Source organism: Ochlerotatus camptorhynchus, unplaced genomic scaffold (assembly GCF_037179485.1).
Source record: "Ochlerotatus camptorhynchus isolate MF236.1 unplaced genomic scaffold, CSIRO-AGI_Acam_v1.1 ptg000007l, whole genome shotgun sequence".
Taxonomy (NCBI): domain Eukaryota; kingdom Metazoa; phylum Arthropoda; class Insecta; order Diptera; family Culicidae; genus Ochlerotatus; species Ochlerotatus camptorhynchus.
This window is the reverse complement of record NW_027040499.1, coordinates 2,050,411-2,071,784: the sequence shown is the minus strand read 5'-3', so window position 1 is coordinate 2,071,784 and position 21,374 is coordinate 2,050,411. Positions and strand designations below refer to the sequence as shown.

At 39.6% G+C, this 21,374-nt stretch overlaps 1 protein-coding gene across 1 annotated transcript in view; it reads right to left on the bottom strand.

The window, feature by feature from the left end:
- LOC135697538 (thioester-containing protein 1 allele S3-like) overlaps positions 1-21,374 on the bottom strand; it is a 79,936-nt gene that overhangs the window by 52,200 nt on the left and 6,362 nt on the right. The window contains exons 3-9 of the mRNA XM_065217297.1: positions 4,292-4,631; positions 3,957-4,222; positions 3,790-3,884; positions 3,472-3,727; positions 3,186-3,401; positions 3,080-3,122; positions 2,595-3,014 (exon numbers count right to left, since the gene is read on the bottom strand). Coding sequence (XP_065073369.1) covers positions 2,595-3,014; positions 3,080-3,122; positions 3,186-3,401; positions 3,472-3,727; positions 3,790-3,884; positions 3,957-4,222; positions 4,292-4,631 — 1,636 coding nt within the window. The remainder of the gene's footprint in view (positions 1-2,594; positions 3,015-3,079; positions 3,123-3,185; positions 3,402-3,471; positions 3,728-3,789; positions 3,885-3,956; positions 4,223-4,291; positions 4,632-21,374) is intronic.

The window sequence follows — 21,374 nt, the reverse complement described above, 5'->3', positions numbered from 1 at the left end:
ATACTATACTAATACTATAGGATCATTCCCAGAGAACGTAACGTTTTGAGAGATTGATGTTTTTTTAACTCGCGGACCACTTTTTGGATTACTCAAACTCAGTCACAAAAATCTTTGATCATTTTTTCCGCTAAATGCTTTATGAGTGCATAAACGAAATTATATTTCTGACCTAGAATGTACGAGGGAAAAACTAGTAAAAGCACTAATTACTCCGTTTATGGATTATCCCTTGGTGCTGTCTTCGTATTCTCCTGTTGCCTTTTAACATGTTCATTCAATCAATTCGCTACCCTCGCTGCACACACGGTAGCTCGGAAATCTTTCTGGACCAACAATTGAAATAGGCAGAACAACCAAACGTAAGAAATGGCTTTAAACACAAACTTCTTGAGAATCAAAACACTACCACGTAAACTAAAATTTCCAAAGGAAGTTTACTCTATCAGATGATGGCGTTAGATTGTTTGGATGTGCTTTGATTTTCGAAGAATTTATGTTTAAAGCCATTGTTTACATTTTGTTGTTCCGCCTATTTCAATTGTTGGTCTAGCGTTGTTTAAATCAGGTGGAGTCTGCATCGATTTATTCATAACCTTCAGTTGGTTGCAAGATGTCGCAGAAACGCATTGCCCCAGCTATGCTCAACTTAACAGAAAACGGCCCGAAAATGACACAACCGGCGGAACCCCACTGTATCAACTTCACCCCGACGGGTCCCCGCATACATAAATACGAAAAAATGCAAAATACACATTTTCAAGTCGGGTAGATGAATCGAAAATACTCAAGTTGACAGCCCCTCGCCGAAAATAAGCAGGGATTTAGATGCCCTGCCCGAAGATCTTTTTTATTTTCATTTCTTTGCAATCCGTTTTATTTTGCTTGACCCTGCACTCAAATACTAAAATAATTTCAAAATATGTTTATTTTCTTCGCATAGCTGTCAAACCAAACAAAAACCAATACATTTATTTTCAACACGAATATATAGAATAGAATATAGACAGTTACCCTATGAATCCATTTCCCACTTTTGCGTGACGGAATGTATGCATACGTTCCATAATGTTTTTTTTTTTCATTTCTTGGTTGTGCACTTCTTTCTCGAATACAATACAAAATCACTCATTCATGCGCTCTGGGAGAAGCCATCAAGAGCCATGCTCTCTACGAATACATCACGAAGCTCCAAGTTTACTGCTTTGCGCGAGCGCATCACGAAGTTAAAATTTCTGCTCGGCAGGCAGAGTCGATGTACACCCGAGAACGAGCTCCGCATCCCTCACAAAGATGCGGGTTGGCAAGAGCCCAGCTTGAGCATCAAGTATAGCTCCGTGAGAGCAAAATATTTCATCATCAAAATATGCTGGAGCTCAGCTTATTGATGACTCTTGATGGAGCTTTTGGCAAGCCTGCTAGCATCTAATACAACAAACACAACATGAAACGATTATGAGCACAAGTTATCAACGAAAGAGAAAGTCGACGAAGAGAATTGATCAATGTTACTTAGGACCTAATGCAATGTTCAGCTTGATATCAAACACTTTTAATGACACTTTTTTTTTAATCTACCAAAAACATGGTGGTATTAAAAATGTTGTACCCATTTTGCATGAGGGCAATATTGAAAAAAATGCAAATCGCGTAAAACAAATTGAGTGTATGTATATAATAATCTGGCCACCGGCGGAATTTCAGCTCACACGGGCGGATTACTATGGCTGCCTAAGGATTGCCTACTAAAAAAATGTATGCACATTATCAGCTGTAACTAAATTTTCTAACGAAATTCTTAAATTCTGAGTTCTGAGCAAGATTGTTAGCCATAACGAAAAAATCACGGATCTCTTTCAGAAAATTACCATTTTCTCGGTGAATCCGAATTTCTGCAAAGACCAACCACACGAAAGTAGATATTCATACCTTTCAAAAAGTGGCTCAATCTTAAAATTTGGGAACCAAATTGCCGAGACCCAGTTATGTCAACATGAAAACATGATCATGATTCATTCAAAGTGTTTTTATGTTACTTCATACACGAAGTTAGCGTTTTCAGAGTTGGTTGGAAATGCTAACATGAAGCTTTAGTGTGATAATTTATTAGCTAGAGAATGATCTTTAGAAGAGGGTAGGTGGATAGTTCCGTTAGAGTACGGCAGTATGAAAATTGAATAGAAGTTGAAAATTAGCGAAGGGCCATTAATGCGACAGTTTTCTTTTGCCTAACCCGTACGATGTACGCGGAGACTTGAAGTATGTCTTCAAGTCTACAGGCAAAAGATGTGCGTCCTCCTTCTGCTCTATCCACCTACCCTCTTCTAAAGATCATTCTCTAGCTAATAAATTATCACACTAAAGCTTCATGTTAGCATTTCCAACCAACTATGAACATGATTGTATGAGAATCCGTAATTCTGTTTGGTTTTGGAGATCTAGCTCTTCGATATGTTCATGCAAATGACATTTCATAATGTTGCTTAAGAAATTATATGGTGACGTTAGACAGATGATTTAGTGATGAGGTCATTAATGACCCCGTGGGGTCGAATCGGTTAAAGCAAACCCTTAGCTAGTAGACCGACACTTACCATCTTTGGAAGACTTCTCGACAAACTCAATTTCGTCATTCTTGTTGAAGAGAGTCACATCCGTAGTCACCGTGTTTCCAAGGAAATTGTGCAGGCTAACCTGTATCAGTGCCACCTCTCCGCGCTTGATCGAGTACGGTAGATGGGCTATCATATAGAACGATTTGCCCACCGTAAATTTCCGCGGGTACTTCATTATTCCCAGCCCTCGATTGGGACTGAGTGCGAACCCTGACACATACCAAGAGGTGATCGTATCCGGTACTAAATCTTCAATCTCGAACGTATCTTTGTTGTTCATGCTTAAGTTTCTCCACAGCCAAGTTTCCGGAAAATCTAACCTCAGCAGGACGGGTTTTTTGACCGTTCTCTGTCCGAATGGCTGGTAGAATGGGGATCGTTTGGCACGACTTGAACCAACTAGAATGAGGAGGAATAATTTAAATGATACTTTGGTCTGTGGCACATTCTTCCATCATACTTACAGGCATCAACAACAGAACCGCTTCTAAAAAATAGCCCAATCGACTGAAAGGAATTGGATTTAGATTGTTATTTAAAATTCAGGCCATACTTATCGGTGAAATTTACATCAAACCAATCCAGTGCATTATCGTTTCCATTGCCATTGTACTGATCCAGATCGTCAAGTATACCTTGCATGGTGAGGCCATATTCAGTGTGTCCCAGTAGCAGCGCACTTTGATCGATCGCTTGGAAGACAACAATTGAGTCAGTCGGGGCCTTACCTTCGACGTAAATATCCTGATCCGGTCGGTACGATTCATCGTCCAGCTTGAATTCAAACTTGAATCGAACGGTTAGTTGGTATTTTGTTTGTCTTGAATTTGAATATAATTCATTTGATGCATCTTACGTCATTAGCGAATGATACGAAATCCAAATCAAAATAGTCATTTATAAATTGCCCTTCTTTGGTAAAGAAAACCACCAGCTTTGCCTTCGGTGCCATTGCTTCTGTGAGATGCAATTTCAAGGCGTAGGTTTTTTTCTTTGGAGATTTTATGTGGCCAAAATTGACGATGCTGCCTCTAGTCGCAACAAAGTACGTAAACTGCACGAACGGCTCGTTGGAACTGATGGTAAATGACGTTGATCTCCCAACAATGATCCTGAAATGAAGGATGCGATTCTTTGAACAATTGGAATATCGGAAGCAAATATCCAGAGTTACCTTTGCTTTGAATGTATTTGAAGATATTGCGTACTGCTGCTTTCCAAACCTTCGATAGTTCCGATGCCGTCGTATTCTACTGAGTCGATTTCAGCCTGTAGATAAACGAATCAAAGTTAAATTTATTGACTTCAATCTACATTTAGTATTTGATGCCAGAAACTAACCGATACAGTAATATTCTCAACTTCATCTGGCGTTGGGATGACGAAGGAAGCCAGACCTTGACCATCCAGTGGCGCCGATTTTTCCTCACCGTCGACGAAGATTTTTACCGTTTTTCCTTGTTCCAAAGGTAATCCAGTGTGATCTTTGACCGATATTTTGAAATGATATGGCGCTCCCGGACGGTAATAAAAAGAAGGTTTAATCAACGATATCTTATATGGGTTCAAATACACGGGAATCTGCTGCGTAACGTTAACTGTGGCATCTAAACAATAACAGAAAAAAATATTTTGCACACTCTGCTGCAATTCAATAATGCTTATAAACGGCTTACTTGTGATAGAATCCTTTACAGTGACTGTCACATTAACCAATGTGTGATCTTTGGTCTCTTCCACTTCTAATTCTTCCTTGAGCTGAAATTTAACTACAGTATTCCCGTTAATTTTTCCGACAGTTGTATGGTCTGCTCTTTTGCTGTATTTGTACAAATAAAGATTCGCTATAACCTGCCCTTCGACACGCTGCCCGAAAGTGTAGTGTGATTCTACGTTCAGGCTTATCTCTCTGTCTTTGGTCAGCAGGATCTTCGACGGCCAGACTTTAACGGCAAACTTGGGTAGTACATACTCCATGACTTCAAAAGGTTGTACTTTCTCATTGAGAATGGCATTCTATGGCAAAGAGATAACAAATATAAGTAAACAAATTTCAAGTCAAAATTGTTTAGTGGCAAAGTGTTCCTAATTATGGAGAGGATAGAGATTAGGGTGGGTCACCGTTGTATGTATGAGATACAACTGAGCAAAATTTGGGGACTTGGTGATTGGTTGTAACCCGGATTTCCGCATTGCGTTTGAAATTTGAATGGAAATTAGTGTGGGAAAACATACTTTGTTGCATTTCCATCCTCGGAGACCACAATTTTGCTTAAATCATGCAATCAACCATGTACAAATATAATCCAGAAAGTGCCTAACAACATTGCGCAAGGATGTATGGTGCTAATGGAAATGTTCCTAATCTTATCGATTTGGTATGATCAGATGATTTATTCAAAAACAAATACTCTATCTCATAAGCGTAGTTAGAGAGGGGGCTAACTATACCCCCGCTCCCTCACTCATATCCCAACAAACAATTCACAGTCACAAATAAGCATACACATTGAATAAATGCTGTATAACAGTGTACAAAGCTGAATAAAACAGGATGTCGAATTATGTGCTGAAAAAAGCTCATTGAGATCGATAGATGCGCCTTTATTCCGCCGTTTGCTCTATTATGATTAATTTACTTATTAAAAGCTTTATAAACGTTGACTGTCTTCCTGATTCAGAACCAGAAGTTTAATTTAATAACAAACTGAATAAGTGTAATTTGCACATACATTGTCGCTTTAATTCGACTGTTTTCAATTGCTTTAATAAAATGCTTTATAAGACGTCTTATAAATGTTTTCTAGCTCCATTATTAGATTGCATTGCATTGCTTTACAATATTGCTGTATAAAGGTGAATACAGTAGCAATATAGCTCTTATACAACTATGCGTTCATTTTTCAATTGAATGCTTTGTAAATGCTTTATAAACGACAAATTAGATTCATTATTCCACAACACTGCCCAACAAACAATTCAGAGTCACAAATAAGCATATAGATTGAATAAATGCTTTATAACAGTTTACAATGCTGAATAAAACGGGTTGTCAAATTATGTGCTCAGAAAACCTCATTGAGATCGATGATGCGCCTTTATTCCGCTGATTGCTCTGATTTGATTAATATACTTATTAAAATCTATACAAATGATGACTGTCTTCCTGATTCAACACCAGAAGCTTGATCTAATAACATACTGAATAAGTGTAATTTGCACATCCAGTGACGCTTTAATTCGATTGTTTTAAATTGATTTAATAACATGCTTTATTATACGTCTAATAATTGTTTTCTAGCTCCATTATTAGATTCCATTGCATTGCTTAACAATATTGCTGAATGAAGGTGAATTCAGTCAGCAGAATAGCTCTTATATCCCAAGTAGCATTTCTTGTTTTATTGCACTCTATTAGTGGTTATTGAGATCAATTTCATAAAACCGCCAATAAAATTAATAGCTCCAGCACAACCTTTTGATAACCGCTATAAGATCGTCATACAGCTTAGTGGACCACTCTTGATAAGGTTTATAAAGCATGTTTGAGAATCACAATAAAGCTGTCTTAAAACCTTTTGTCAGGAAGCCTCATACTCTGCAAAAGGTTCTCATAGCCTCTATAAGAGTAATATTGTATCCAAGCAGTTTTATTACGCTTTGGTAAAAATCAGTTATAAAGCCAATTTAATGTGTATTGGCTTCAAAGCAACCGCCATAAATTAGCTTGTTGTTGTTCTGTTCTGCTGAAACTTTTTTTTCCAACTGGAAATCTTTAAAAATAGGTTTGAGTGTTGGTGTCAAGATCACCATGCAATCAATTTTGTTTCATGGCGACATTGGTGAAAATCTTAAAGAAAATATATTGCTTTTTAGAAGTTCCAAAACATATGCGCTTGAAATGTTATCGTGTATATTGAGATAATATGAGCGTTAAATAAATGCGCCTCCAAAATAATTCAAGTTAACAAAAAAGATTGTTTCAGAAATCAAATGAATTTGATGGAATCACCTTAATTTTACAGAAAATAGATCTCAATACATAAATTCATACCAATGCAAACTGGAAATCATTTCGTATCTCTTATTTAGCCATTATTTTATTGAAATTTCTTGGATTTTATTCCAAGGCTAATGGCATTTTCATAATGACAATATGGCGACAGAGGACAGCAGGCAAGAAAAACACCAAGCGCAATTTCTCAAAATGTCTAATGCTTACATTGCACACTGGGTCAGGAATGCAACCTAGCGGAGCAAAATTAATAACTCCGAAACGAAGCATTTCCGCGACTTGGTGTCTTCGGCAAAATTTCTCGTCATAATAAGGACCATCTATTGACATAAACAAATAGTTCAAAACTCTTCCGCAAAGATGGTGCCACAATCTAACTTCTTTCTCTGACGTTTTGTAGACTTGATGTCTTTGGCAAAGTTGTTTATCTTGACAAAATCTCTTTCAAAGACGTTAAATTTCCACTGTCTACTGGTTCCAAGTTATATGAAGTTAAAGAAAAAAAATGTTGAAAATATGGTTTTTTTTTTCTGTTTCGGTTTTTTTGCTTACAGCTTTATAATGTTATATTTTTCTCTTATGCAAATACATTAAATAAATAGCTTTTGTGAAGAAACATACTGGATTAAGCTTCAAATTTCAAAGACATTGTTGAAAAAACGAGAAAAAAAAACACAATTTTTGAACATTAATGTCTCCTAAAGCGCAAAAAATCGCAACCTGACATTTTCAGCAAAAATTAAGCAATACTCGATAAACAAAATATCAAAATTTGAGAGAGGTATATTTTGGTGTTTTGTAGATTTCTTTATTTTAATGGAACATTATTTTTTTTCTATAACTATTTGTTTATGTCAATAGATGTGGGGCCTCATAGCCTAGTCAATAAAGGCACGGTATTATCAAACCGGAGGCGGCGGGTTCGATTCCCAGTCCGGTCGAGGGAATCTTTCGGATTGGAAATAGGCATAGAGTATCATTGTGCTTGCCACACGATATACAAATTCATGCATTGGTATTGGCATCGAAAGCTCTCAATTAATAACTGTGGAAGTGCATTTAGAACACTAAGTTGAGAGCACGCAATAAGCTAATATGTACTATGTAATAAGCTTAAAATGCTAATAAGAAGAAAAAGTTTTGTCAAAAGATGGTCCTTATTATGACGAGAAATTTTGCCGAAGACACCAAGTCGCGGAAATGCTTCGGAGTTATTAATTTTGCTCCGCTAGGTTGCATTCCTGGCTCAGTGTGCATGGGATGAAAGCAGAACAGAAAAGCATAATGCTTGATTTTATTACGAGAACTATTTTTTTTTACAAGAGCAATTCAAGCTGAACTTTGCATTAGGTCCTAAGTAACATTGATCGATTCTCTTCCTCGACTTTCTCTTTCGTTAATAACTTATTCACAGAACCGTTTCTTGATGTGTTTGTCGTATTGGATGCTAGATAAAAGCTTCTTTTATCGATTTATGTGCTGAAAATACCTGGGAATGTCTTTACATGACCGTGGGGATGCAAAGAGAAAGTTTACGAAGCGAATCTGTCAATATTACTTAGGACCTAATGCAATGTTCAGCTTGAATTCATTTTTTTATTTGAGGGCAAATGTATATTCCTATTCTACGGGTGCAACCGATGAATTTTACAAACATTTAGAAAAGTTTTGAATGGTACATTAACCATTATGAAACGTTATGCGTGATTTCAACCTTTTTGCCCTAGGACTGTCACCATTCCATGTATTTCGACCAAGATTCGACCGTGTCACCCCATGTATATGCGAGCGAGAACGGAAGAATCATGGAGATTGCTGACGTTTTTCTTACGCACACTACGCCCATTTCTGACAAGTTGCAACTGAATGCTTATAATTGTTTTAAAATAACTGTGTCATGGCCAACTAGTTTTATCATAGAGGTAACTCTAAGACCACTGCATCCCGAAGAAAATCATTATTATTTTTGGCTCACTCAGTACCAGAACAACGTTCCCAAGCAGTCCCAAGCTATTTCACTCACCCCTGCATGTTCTGCATGAATCCACACACCCCTGATGTTATCTGTCAAACTTTCATAGCGAATCAAAACAAACATAGTGTAGTAATAGAATTTCAACTAGAATAGGGTACGTTAATCGTTTGCTTGGGACCAATAGGCTACTAAAGTGGTGAGCCAATTTAAAATCGTTAGTTTCGTATTGATTGTTGGTTTTATTGCGCTTACTTATAAAGCAACGAAAAAATTTATTTTTTGGTTTTATAAGGGCAATTCATATTACTTTTTTGTATACTTCAAAGCAATTATAAAACCTTTCATAAGTGAAAATAGCATAAGCATCAGTTGGTTTTTTAATTAGCTTTATAGGGGTTTTGTAGATAGCTATAAGAATGTTTCATGACTTGCATTGTATATGACCGTGATAAAGCTGTAGGTAATGGTTGTAGCTGCAATAAAACCTTTATAAATTTTGAATATAGCCAAGCAGCTCTAGATTTGTTACTTGGGATACCACTATGCGTCCATGTTTTAATTTCATGCTTTGTAAATGCTTTACAAACGGCGTATTCATTCGTTATTCCACAATACTGCTTCAGGCTAACAACAAAACGAAATTGGTAGCATATTTTCTACGCCTAATTGATTTAAATCGTAATCATAGATCGCATCACTCACGACAACCAATTCATAGATCTCTCGAAAAGAATAGCATCCTTTCCATCGAAATTAGAGAGATGGAGAGGTAACGTTGGTCTCATGTTAAACAACTATGAAGGAATTAATCATTCTCACATCTCCTTGAATTAGCTAGAGTTACGGCTGGGAGTGCTGATAGGTTTTCAGATTCAAGCTTTTATTACTTATTTAGCTGCCCATATGATGTATTCTAGGATAGCTCAGATGGCAAGGCACGCGGCTGGTGATCGGAAGGTCATGGTTCGAACCCTATCTAACGACATGTGTGTATGTATGTATGTATGTAATAAATTTTCTAGGATCTATGTGTGTGTGTAGGGTGCGTGCTTCGACAAAAATAATGACAGCAACAATCACTTCCGAGAACAACCATGCCTCTGTTCCATTCTTATTTTCGGATTAATTATTCCGTAGTTGAATAATCGTTTGGTAAATGTATGATATACTGTCTAATTAAACATTATTTCACATGAGAATCAAGCGCTTATATTACACCTTTATACCATCGCTGTTTAAGGATGTAATGATGTCTACCCTAATAGTAACTGAAAGTGAGTTTTTCTGAGAAGAAAGTGTGGTTTTCGGCGTCATCGGAAAGAAAATTGTTCACTTGCAATTGGATATTCGCAAACCAATTTGCGCTTCATCGGTGCGTGATCACGCATACCTGCACACAGATCATCGTCATCGAGTGTCAGCATCTGCCTGCGCATTTATACCGGTCATCCATCATCGTGTGTCCAGCTGAGTGCCAAGCCTCATACAAGCACACCACTACAAAGATCGCCCGCACACGCGCATCGAAGGTCACCCACGCTGCGCGTCGCTCTGCTGCTGCTGTGTAATCACTCGGTGGTAGTAGTAAAGCAGATAAGTTTTTTTTTCCTGTTTCTTTCTCTCGCCCATCAGTTAAATTTAATTTTGTGTTTCTGTGTTTGTGGTTTTTTTCTGTTTATTGTGTCTGTGTGGTTTTAAGCATCGTTTCAGTGGTGGAGCGTTTACCGCTCCCACTAGTACGGCAAAATGGACGTCTCGTCAGGTGATGATATGGACATTTTGTCGGAAGATGACACCAGTTTGCCACTCGATGGCAAGAAAAGACGAAAACGTCCCGTCATTCATGGTTCGTCTCAGAAAAGCCCCCGATCGCGAGCCTATCCAGATGAGTCGACTGGGCCATGGGTTGTCTACTTTCAGCCCAAAAACAAACCTTTGAACTTGATGCAAATTTCCACTGATCTGACGAAGCGATACTCGGCCGTGACCGAAATCACGAAGGTTAGGCATAATAAACTTCGTGTTGTCGTTTCTAACCTGAAACAGGCTAACGAGATTGCTGCCTCCCAGCTCTTTACGATTGAGTACAGGGTTTACATACCAGCTCGTGATGTGGAGATCGAAGGTGTGGTCACCGAAGCGAGTCTGACCCCCGAGATCTTGGAGAAGCAGGCGGTTGGCCGTTTCAAGAACCCCTTGCTCCCCCGGTGAAGATACTGGATGTCCAAAAACTGGGCTCAGTATCTGTCAGCGAGGGTTAAAAGAGTTTTACCCCCACAGACTCGTTTTGCGTGACCTTTTCTGGTTCAGCCCTTCCTCAGTACATCGAGTTGGGAACACTTCGGCTACCTGTGCGCTTGTTTGTTCCTCGGGTCATGATCTGCCAAAACTGCAAACGGTTGGGACATACGGCCTCTCACTGTGGCAGCAAGGCACGCTGTTCCAAATGCGGGGAGAAGCACGAGGATGGTGCCTGCACAGTCACGGCACCAAAATGCGTGTACTGCAAAGGATCTCCTCCTCATGGTCTCTCGTCGTGTCCGGTGTACAAACAACGCGGGGAAAAACTAGAGCGCTCTCTTAAAGAACGTTCCAGGCGGTCTTTTGCAGAAATGCTTAAGACAGCCAAGCCATCGACCAACGAAACAAATCCCTTCGCTCTTTTGTCAGATGACGAGTCTGGCTCTGACTTGGCTAAGGAGGGAGTTTCTTTCAGTTTTCCGGAAGGTTCTGCCCGGAAACGAAAACGCATCCGTTCGCGGAAAGTTGCAGATCAAGAACCCCAAATCAGCTTGCCCAAATCAAGGAGTGGTGGAAAAAAGGAGACTTCTACTCCTCCTGGATTCCGCAGAACTGATTATACCCAGGATTTTCCACCTCTCCCGGGGACATCAAAAACCCCTGATGGCCCATTTTTAAGAACAGAAGCCCCTTCTTCATCTGGGTTGTTCTCATTTGATAACATTGTGGACAGTATCCTCAATTACCTCGATATTTCTGATCCTCTGAAAAGCATTGTTCTGGCAATGCTTCCTACTGTGAAAACCCTCTTGAAGCAGTTGACATTGAAGTGGCCCCTCCTTGCAGCAATCATCTCCTTCGATGGATAATTTTCCAAACGAGGTCGGGGATTTGATCACTGTTCTACAGTGGAATTGTCGAAGTCTTATTCCTAAGATAGAATCGTTTAAGTTTTTGGTTCACAATAATGATTGTGATGCATTTGCTCTGTGTGAAACTTGGCTCTCTTCAGATATCGATCTTCCTTTTCATGATTTTAACATTATTCGACTGGATCGTGAGGATTCGCGTGGAGGAGGAGTACTTTTGGGGATCAAAAAGTGCCATTCCTTCTATAGAGTGAATCTTCCGCAATTTCCAGGTATTGAAGTTGTCGCATGTCAGGCTTTTGTTAAAGGCAAGAGCCTTTGTATTGCTTCTGTTTATATTCCTCCCCGAGTTTCGATTAGTCAAAAACAACTTTCAGATATCTGTTCAGTTCTTCCTACTCCACGGTTGATTATGGGAGATTTTAATTCCCACGGTACAGGCTGGGGGGAACTGTATGATGACAACCGTTCTGCTTTGATATATGACCTCTGTGATAACTTCAATATGACAATTCTTAACAATGGAGAAGTAACACGTCTGGCTGGTCCATCCTCAAATGGAAGTAGATTAGACCTCACACTTTGCTCTAATTCATTATCGTTGGATTGCACGTGGAATGTGATCCAGGATCCCCACGGTAGTGATCACTTGCCGATCGGCATTTCGATTGCCAGTGGGTTGAATTCGTCGGAATCCGTTAACGTCGCGTACGACCTCACCCGTAATATCGATTGGACAACGTTCAAGACCGCGATAGATGAAGCCGTGTCGTCGGTAGAAGAGCTTCCACCGTTGGAGGAATATAACTTCCTTTCCAATCTGATCTTGGACAGCGCGCTTCGAGCTCAAACTCGGCCGGTTCCAGGAACGTCTTTTCGTAGGAAACCTCCTACCCCTTGGTGGGACCAGCAATGCACTGAGGTTTATCGTAAAAAGTCCGACGCGTTTAAGCTTTTCCGGAAACGCGGAACACCCGAGTATTTTAAAGCGTACTCGACTCTTGAACACGAACTCAAGAGCCTCATCAAAGCCAAGAAACGCGGATACTGGCGGCAATTCGTGGACGGTTTATCGCGTGAAACGTCGATGATTACGCTTTGGAACACGGCGCGAAGGATGCGTAACCGGTCTTCAAACAACGAGAGCGAGGAGTACTCGGATCGGTGGATTCTCAAGTTTGCGCGAAAAGTATGTCCTGATTCCGTGCCGGCACAGATGATTCCTCGCGAAACGACGAATTCGGTAGACGAGATCAGGCAGCCTTTTTCAATGCTGGAGCTCTCACTCGCGCTCCTTTCGTGTCGCAATTCGGCTCCGGGGGCTGATAGGATCAAGTTCGACTTGTTGAAGAACCTCCCAGACGTCGCTAAGAGGCGCATGTTGAACTTGTTTTGTCAGTTCCTGGAGTTCAATATTGTTCCAGATGATTGAAGGCGAGTGAGAGTTATAGCCATTAAAAAGCCTGCAAAACCCGCGTCAGATCATAACTCGTATCGTCCCATCGCGATGTTATCGTGCATTCGAAAATTGTTGGAGAAAATGATCCTTTTTCGCCTCGACAAATGGGTTGAGACGAACCACCTACTCTCAGATACTCAATTTGGTTTCCGTAGGGGTAAGGGAACGAACGACTGTCTCGCGTTGCTTTCCACAGAAATCCAGTTGGCTTTTGCTAAAAAAGAGCAAATGGCTTCTGTGTTCTTGGATATTAAGGGGGCTTTTGATTCAGTATCCGTTGAAGTCCTTTCAGACAAACTCCACGCTTGTGGCCTTTCTCCATTAATAAATAACTTTTTGTACAATTTGCTGTCAGAGAAACATATGAGCTTTTCTCATGAAAACTCTACAGCTTCTCGATATAGTTACATGGGTCTCCCCCAGGGCTCATGTTTAAGCCCCCTTTTGTACAATTTCTATGTCAGAGAAATTGACAATTGTCTAAGTGACAACTGCACGTTGAGACAACTTGCAGATGATGGCGTAGTTTCTATGACAGGGCCCACAGGGGTCAACCTGCAAGGACCCTTACAGGATACCTTAGACAATTTGTCTACTTGGGCTATTCAGCTAGGTATCGAATTCTCCACGGAGAAAACTGAGTTGGTCGTTTTTTCTAGGAAGCATAGCCCAGCACAACCGAAGCTTCAACTTTTGGGTAAGCCGATCACTCATTCCATGTCTTTCAAATATCTTGGGGTCTGGTTCGATTCCAAATGCACCTGGAGATCCCACATTGAGTATCTGAGACGAAAATGCCAACAAAGGATCAATTTTCTCCGAACAATTACCAGAACGTGGTGGGGAGCTCATCCGCAAGATCTTCTAACGTTGTACCGGACAACGATTTTATCGGTTTTAGAGTACGGTAGTTTTTGCTTCCAGTCGGCGGCTAAAAAACTCACATCATCAAACTGGAACGTATCCAGTATCGTTGTCTTAGTATCGCGTTAGGATGCATGAACTCGACTCATACGATGAGTCTCGAAGTGTTGGCGGGCATGTTGCCACTATCGGATCGGTTTTCGGAATTGTCCCTCAGGCTCCTCACCCGTTGTGAAGTTATGAACCCACTGGGAATCGAAAACTTTGAGAAGCTTCTTGAGCTAAACCCTCAAACTCGTTTTATGTCATTGTACTACGTATACATAACTCAGGATGTCAGCCCTTCACAGCATAATCCCCATCGTGTATGCTTCTCCGACTTCGGCAATTCAGTTAGTTTTGATTTATCTATGACGCGGGAGATTCGTGGAATCCCAGAACATCATCGTTCCATGATTGTTCCGTCAATTTATGCTGCGAAGTTTGGCCAAGTTGATTCCGCAAGATCGTTCTTCACAGATGGATCACTAATAGAGGCGTCCGCTGGTTTTGGTATTTATAACGAATTTCATAGTGTCTCCCGAATGCTTCATGCTCCTTGTTCCGTATATGTTGCTGAACTGGCGGCAATACACTATACGCTAGAAACGATCACTATTTTATTTTTACGGATAGTCTCAGTTCTGTCGAGGCTATTCGCTCCATGAGGCCGGTAAAGCACTCCTCGTATTTTCTCATGAAAATACGAGAGCTTCTGAGTGCTTTATCTTTAAGATCTTTTGTCATCACCTTTGCATGGGTTCCATCTCATTGCTCGATTCCGGGCAATGAGAAGGCGGACTCACTTGCTAAGGTGGGTGCTATGCAAGGCGATATTTACGATCGACAAATCGCCTACAATGAATTTTTCTTCATTTATCGTCAACAGTCGCTCGCCAGCTGGCAAAATAAATGGAGTGAAGAAAGTTTGGGACGATGGCTATATTCGATCATCCCTAAGGTGTTGAAGAGTCCTTGGTTCAAGGGGTTGGATGTGGGTCGAGACTTCATTCGTATGATGTCTCGCCTCATGTCCAATCACTATTCGTTAAACGCTCACTTGTTTCGTGTTGGGCTGGGAGACAGCAATCTCTGTGAATGTGGACAAGGTTACCAAGACGCCGATCACATCCTTTGGTCTTGTGCTGAGCATCGTGGGGTCAGATCTGAGCTGTGCGATTCCCTTCGGTAGACAACCTAATGTTCCAGTTCGGGATATTTTGGCTAGACGTGATCTGGAGTTTATGAAACTCATATATGTTTACTTTAAGAATACTAACCTTAGATTGTAAGTTTGATTAACCTTGTGTTTAGTTTGTGTATTGTGCGTGTAGTTTTTTTTTAATGTTTGCTTTCAAGATGAATAGAAATAAGTTCATGTTTTGGGATTAATTAAATATTTGTATAATAAATCATATTTCAAACCTCCTTCTCCCTTTCCCCATCCAAAAAATTGTAAATCTCCACTAACCTCGAGACGACCGCGAGTAATCGGTTCAAATCCTTTAACTCTAGATTTAAGACATTAATCATGTATAATGCAAATGATAACTCGGCTCTGTAAAGTTTATTCGATTGATCCTGTACAAATAAATTAATATAAAAAAAATATTATTTTACTGACAATGGATATTCCCAATCGTGTTTTACATCATGCTTTATTAAATACGCGCTGGATTCAAAGCATTGTTCTGAATCTGAATGTGTGCTTGCAGTTCTATTAGCCATGTGATATCGGAACTGTAGACATGGGAACGTATGGCTTCTGAAAGTGACTTCGGAATTGGTATGAATTATCAAACATTTTAAAATGGGTTTCTGGATCAACAGTAGAGCTAGCAGCTTCTAATGTTCGGACTAAAGCTGCTTTTAGTTATCTCTAATATGTAATTTCAAGTATATTTCTTCCATAATACCACTTGCAGGAAACGTTGCAAACAATATTTTGAATGTTAACTTGTATGATACACGACGCTCCTTTAATATGCATCATAGTGATAGATATTAATATTAATTTTTTCAATTGTGTAGGCTAAGAACCATTTTCAACCAACTTGGCCAAATTCAAGAACTGTTACTCTCAAGAAAATGATCAAAATGTGTTGTGAAATAAAATTCAGTATGAGACATTTTTATTGCATTACACTCAATTCTGTAACGTGATTTTTATTCGTCTCTATTTTTAATCGTGTTTATCTTCGTTACCATGGCTACGTAATTTGTGATTAGCCCCGGTCCCTTTAAAATTGTATCATTATTTATGTACGGTCCTTATATTTGAAATGACGTTTCACATTCATCTAGTGATGGACGATTTTCATTCGAATAATCGATTAATCGATCAACGAACCGAAAAGTAAAATACTTGTAAACGGTTATACCATGCCAAAGACTAGTCCGCATCGTGCTCTCTTGCCGTGCGGATCTATTTGCTTTTTGCTGAAGGAAGTGTTACTACTACCTTAAGCTACAACAAATTTAAACAGCACTTTTCAGTGCTCAACCTGTAAAAAAATTTCTACCTTCCTCAACTTTTATTCCTCTTCGATCCTTGTTTGGACCCTACCCGAGGTAATCCTTCTTGGATATAGATTTGGAAAATTCCTCTTCGATCCTTCAGATTCTTATAGTAATCTGCTTGGAAGTCGATTTGGATAAAAATTTACTGCCGCCATGGCGCCTAAACGCAAAAGAAAGGGGCAAACTCTTGACCCCCCTTCTGATGAAATTAATTTGAGTAATCAATTTAATTTGCTCACGGATGATGAGAATGATCCATCATCCAAGAAAAATTCTAGTAAACATTCCCGGCTTAATGCCAAGAAGGAAAAGATTCCCCCTATTGTGATAAGCACTTCCGATGGAACCTTTGAATTTCGTGAAAGTTAAGTTTTCACTACAAATTGGACGTCGGGGTGAATTCCATGTATTGGCTGAAACCTTGGACCGATTTAAATGTCTTCTCAAGTATCTTACTGAGAAGCAGCATAAATTTTTCACTTACGACACCAAAACTGAACGTGTGTTCAAGGTTGTCATGAAAGGACTGCCCAGTGGTGAATCCCTGGATCAGATCAAAGATAAACTGGCAAAATTAATTGGAGTTGTGACACTCCAAGTAATCAAAATGAAAATGAAATCCCGTCCTGGCGATTCGCGCAACGGGATTTCGAATAATTTTTATTTTGTTCACTTCAAGTCTAGTGAACTAAACAACCTTAAGGCCTTAGAAAAAGTTCCATGAAAACGCTCTGGAATGTCGGCAGGAGAATGCGTAACGCGCCATCGTCGGTCAATGAGGACAAAGAGTACTCTAACAGATGGATTTTTGATTTTGCGCGCAAAGTTTGCCCTGATTCGGTTCCGGTCCGAAACAACACTCGCGATACGTCGGTGGAAAATAATGACATGGACTCCCCGTTCTTGAAGATTTGAATTCTCAATAGCTCTTCTTTCGTGCAACAACTCGGCTTCCGGAATGGATCGAATTAAGTTCAACTTGCTCAAGAACCTCCCAGACGTCACAAAGAGGCGCTTGTTGAAATTGTTCAATTAATTCCTCGAGCACAACGTTGTTCCGGACGATTGGAGACAAGTGAGAGTTATAGCCATTCAGAAACCCGGTAGTCCCGCGTCGGGTCATAACTCGTACCGTCCCATCGCGATGTTGTCGTGGATTTGGAAATTGTTGGAGAAAATGATTCTTTTTCGATTGGAAAATTAGGTCGAGGCGAATAGCTTACTCTCAGATACGCAATTTGGATTTCGAAGGGGCATAGGGACGAGCGACTGCCTTGCGTTGCTTTCAACTGAAATCCAATTAGCTTACGCTGCAAAACAGCAGATGGGTTCAGTTTTCTTGGACATTAAAGGGGCTTTTGATTTTGTTTGTATCGACATCCTTTCGGACAAACTCCATACCAGTGCCCTCTCACCAATTATCAATAATTTCTTGTACAATTTATTGTCCGAGAAACAAATGAGCTTCTCTTAAGGCAACTCGGCAATTTCACGAATTAGCTACATGGGCCTCCCTCAGGGCTCATGTCTAAGTCCCCTTCTGTACAACTTCTATGTCAAAGACATTGACGATTGTCTTGCCGAAAATTGCACGCTAAGGCAGCTTGCAGATGACGGCGTGATTTCCGTTGTTGGGCCAAAAGCACCGGACCTGCAAGGACTATTGCAAGATACCTTGGACAATTTGTCTACATGGGCAATGAATCTTGGTATCGCATTCTCTTCGGAGAAAACTGAGATGGTTGTTTTTTCTAGGAAGCTTTATCCAGCACAGTTTCAGCTTCAACTTATGGGTAGAACAATCACTCACAGCATGTCTTTAAAGTATTTAGGTGTCTGGTTCGATTCCAAATGCACTTGGGGAAAACACGTGGTGTATCTAAGTCAGAGGTGCCAACAAAGAATCAATTTTCTTCGTTGTATCACCGGCACTTCGTGGGGAGCCCATCCGGAAGATCTGATAAGACTTTACAAAACCACCATTCTATCGGTTTTGGAGTATGGTAGCTTTAGCTTCCAATCGGCGGCGAACACCCACATCTTGAAGCTGCAACGGATTCAATATCGTTGTATACGAATCGCACTAGGTTGTATGCATTCGACGCATACAATGAGTCTGGAAGTACTTGCCGACGTACTTCCCTTACCAGATCGGTTCGCGGAATTGTCGTTTCGGTTCCTAATCCGCTGTGAAGTCATGAACCCTTGGTGATCAAGAATTTTGAGAAGCTGCTTGAGCGAAATCCGCAAACACGATTCATGAGCTTGTACTACGAGTACATGACTCTGGAAATTAGCCCCTCCCCGTTCAATACCAATCGAGCTGTCTCCCATCATTTCAGTTGTTATTCCGTAAGTTTCGATCTCGCAATGAGGGAGGAAATTCAAGGAATACCAGAACCCCATCGTCCCCTGATTGTACCATCCATCTTCGCGAACAAATACCGCCACGTCAATGCCGAGAAGAGATTTTTCACTGATGGGTCCACAATAAATACGTCCACTGAATTTGATATATACAATGATCTCCATAGCGCCTCATATCAGCTTCAAAAACCATGTTCGGTATACGTTGCAGAACAAGTAGCTATATTGTATGCGTTAGAGCAGATCTCCTCACGTCCCCCTGATCACTATTTAATTTTTTCAGATAGTCTAAGTTCTCTGGAGGCTATGTGTTCTATGAGGCCGTGTGTGTGTGTGTGCAAACTAACCCCCACTGTCCGCCAGTGTTATTATGGAAGAAAACTGCTTTTTATTATCCTTAAATTAAAGCAGGTTTAGTCCGGGAGTTAGAAGGTATTAGCTCTATTGCAGCTACAGTGACCCATTTCAGAATGCCTTGTAATTCACGACCACTCGGAGGTCACTTTAACTTACAATAAGCCCTGCATCATGTTCACTCTACCTTTATCAAATGGATAATGGTATCATAAACACACTTCCAGATTAAAAAAATATTATTTCCAAATCTGGCACGTATATAGTTTTGAAATTTGTTCAACTATATTAAATCGATTTGAATGGACATTTCTTATGATTTTTTTTTTCGAGTACCTATTGATCCATCTGCTGGCAGCACTTACTGGCCCTTACCAACGCGTCTGCCCGCAAAAGCAACAACGCCTAAGTCTCAAAGCTCTCCGGACGTTTCCTTTAAAAACTTTAATAAATGTTTATCAATCTCGTATTAGAAGTGCAGTTGAGTATGGTTCTTCAATTTATAATAATTCTAAAAAACGAACAAACAAATTTTACAAACAGTTAATAATATTGCGTTGAGGAAAGTTACAGGCTGCACACGTTCAACTCCTTTAAATACACTTATGACAATAGCGGGACAAGAACCAGTTGAATTAAGACATCAGTATTGTACAGCAAAAGAAATTGGTCATTACTTTTTCACAAATAATATTGTTTCTGAACAACTTAAATCTACAGACTTGAATACAATTTCTCAGGACAAGTGGTCATACTTAGAAAGTGTATATTTTAAATATAAGCTTGTAATTGACAATATATCGCCGCTAGAAAAGTTGCTTGAGAAACCAATTCATTTAAAAATTGAAAGCGATATAAAATGTTTATTAAGCAAAAAAATCTAAAACTAATCCAATTCAGCTAAAACAAGCAGTATTGTGTCTAATGAATGGTAAATATAAATTTAGACCTCAAATTTTTACGGACGCATGAAAATGTGGTAATGTATGTGTATATCGTCCAACGATTCTACAAATCGCGAGCGCTCACGAATCATAAAACCGCTGACTGCGACACTCTGAAAGCGAAATTGACAGGCTCTATGCGTCAAACACCCGCCCTCCAATCTCCTTCCGCATCCAACAACACAAATCTCCATTACAACATATAACGAATTCAAAACTCCGAAAGTCACTCATCTATTGCAAGTGAGTGGAAGCAACCCTGCATGCAACCATTCTTCATGATACACTTTTCCTGCCTATCTTTCTATTAGGCCTGTGGACATGCGTTAGCTTCGAAACTTCTAACCAAACTGGGAAATCTATCAGATCACAAAAACTTGAAAAATCTTTCAAAGGTATTATTGATTATTTTACGCAAAAACGAACAAGTAATATTAAATCTTTTGCATCGTATGCAAATGCCAACTGACTGTAACAAAAATAATATGCTAAAATAAAATAAAATTTTTATAAAATGATATGCAAAATCATTACTTTATTGGTGAGAAGTTTCTAATAAGCCCTCCCAGTTCCTCTGTATACAGAACAAATCTGATACTATAATCAGAATTGCTCAGTCTGCATGAAACAGCCGATTTCATCAAGGAAGTTCTATTAACAACCAAGAATTAATCGTTTGAGGCATACTGAAGCATTAAGAAGGTGATATGTGTCACTATAGGAAATCATCATCGTTGCAAATATAAAGAAATTAAACATAACCCTTTGCTTCAGTACCGTCAACCTCCATGTCCATTAGACTGATGCAAAATTTGAAATTTTCGCTCCACAGTGCTCAAACGGTTTCAAATCAGGTCCTGATTAGCTTTTCAAAATTTAAACTCATTTGGTAAGAAACTGACTTGGCACAAACTATTCGAAGTTTATATGGAAATTACTATGGGAAAACCAAACTTTTTGTTCATTGTCTTCTACCCATTTTCCATATTGCTTTTTCGAAAATTTCTATAACTATTCTTACGGGAAATTTTCAAAGCTACGAATTTGCGGAATATCGTTTTTCAGCCAGATGTCAAATTAAATTGTTATTAATTGTTTGAGAGATTGATAAT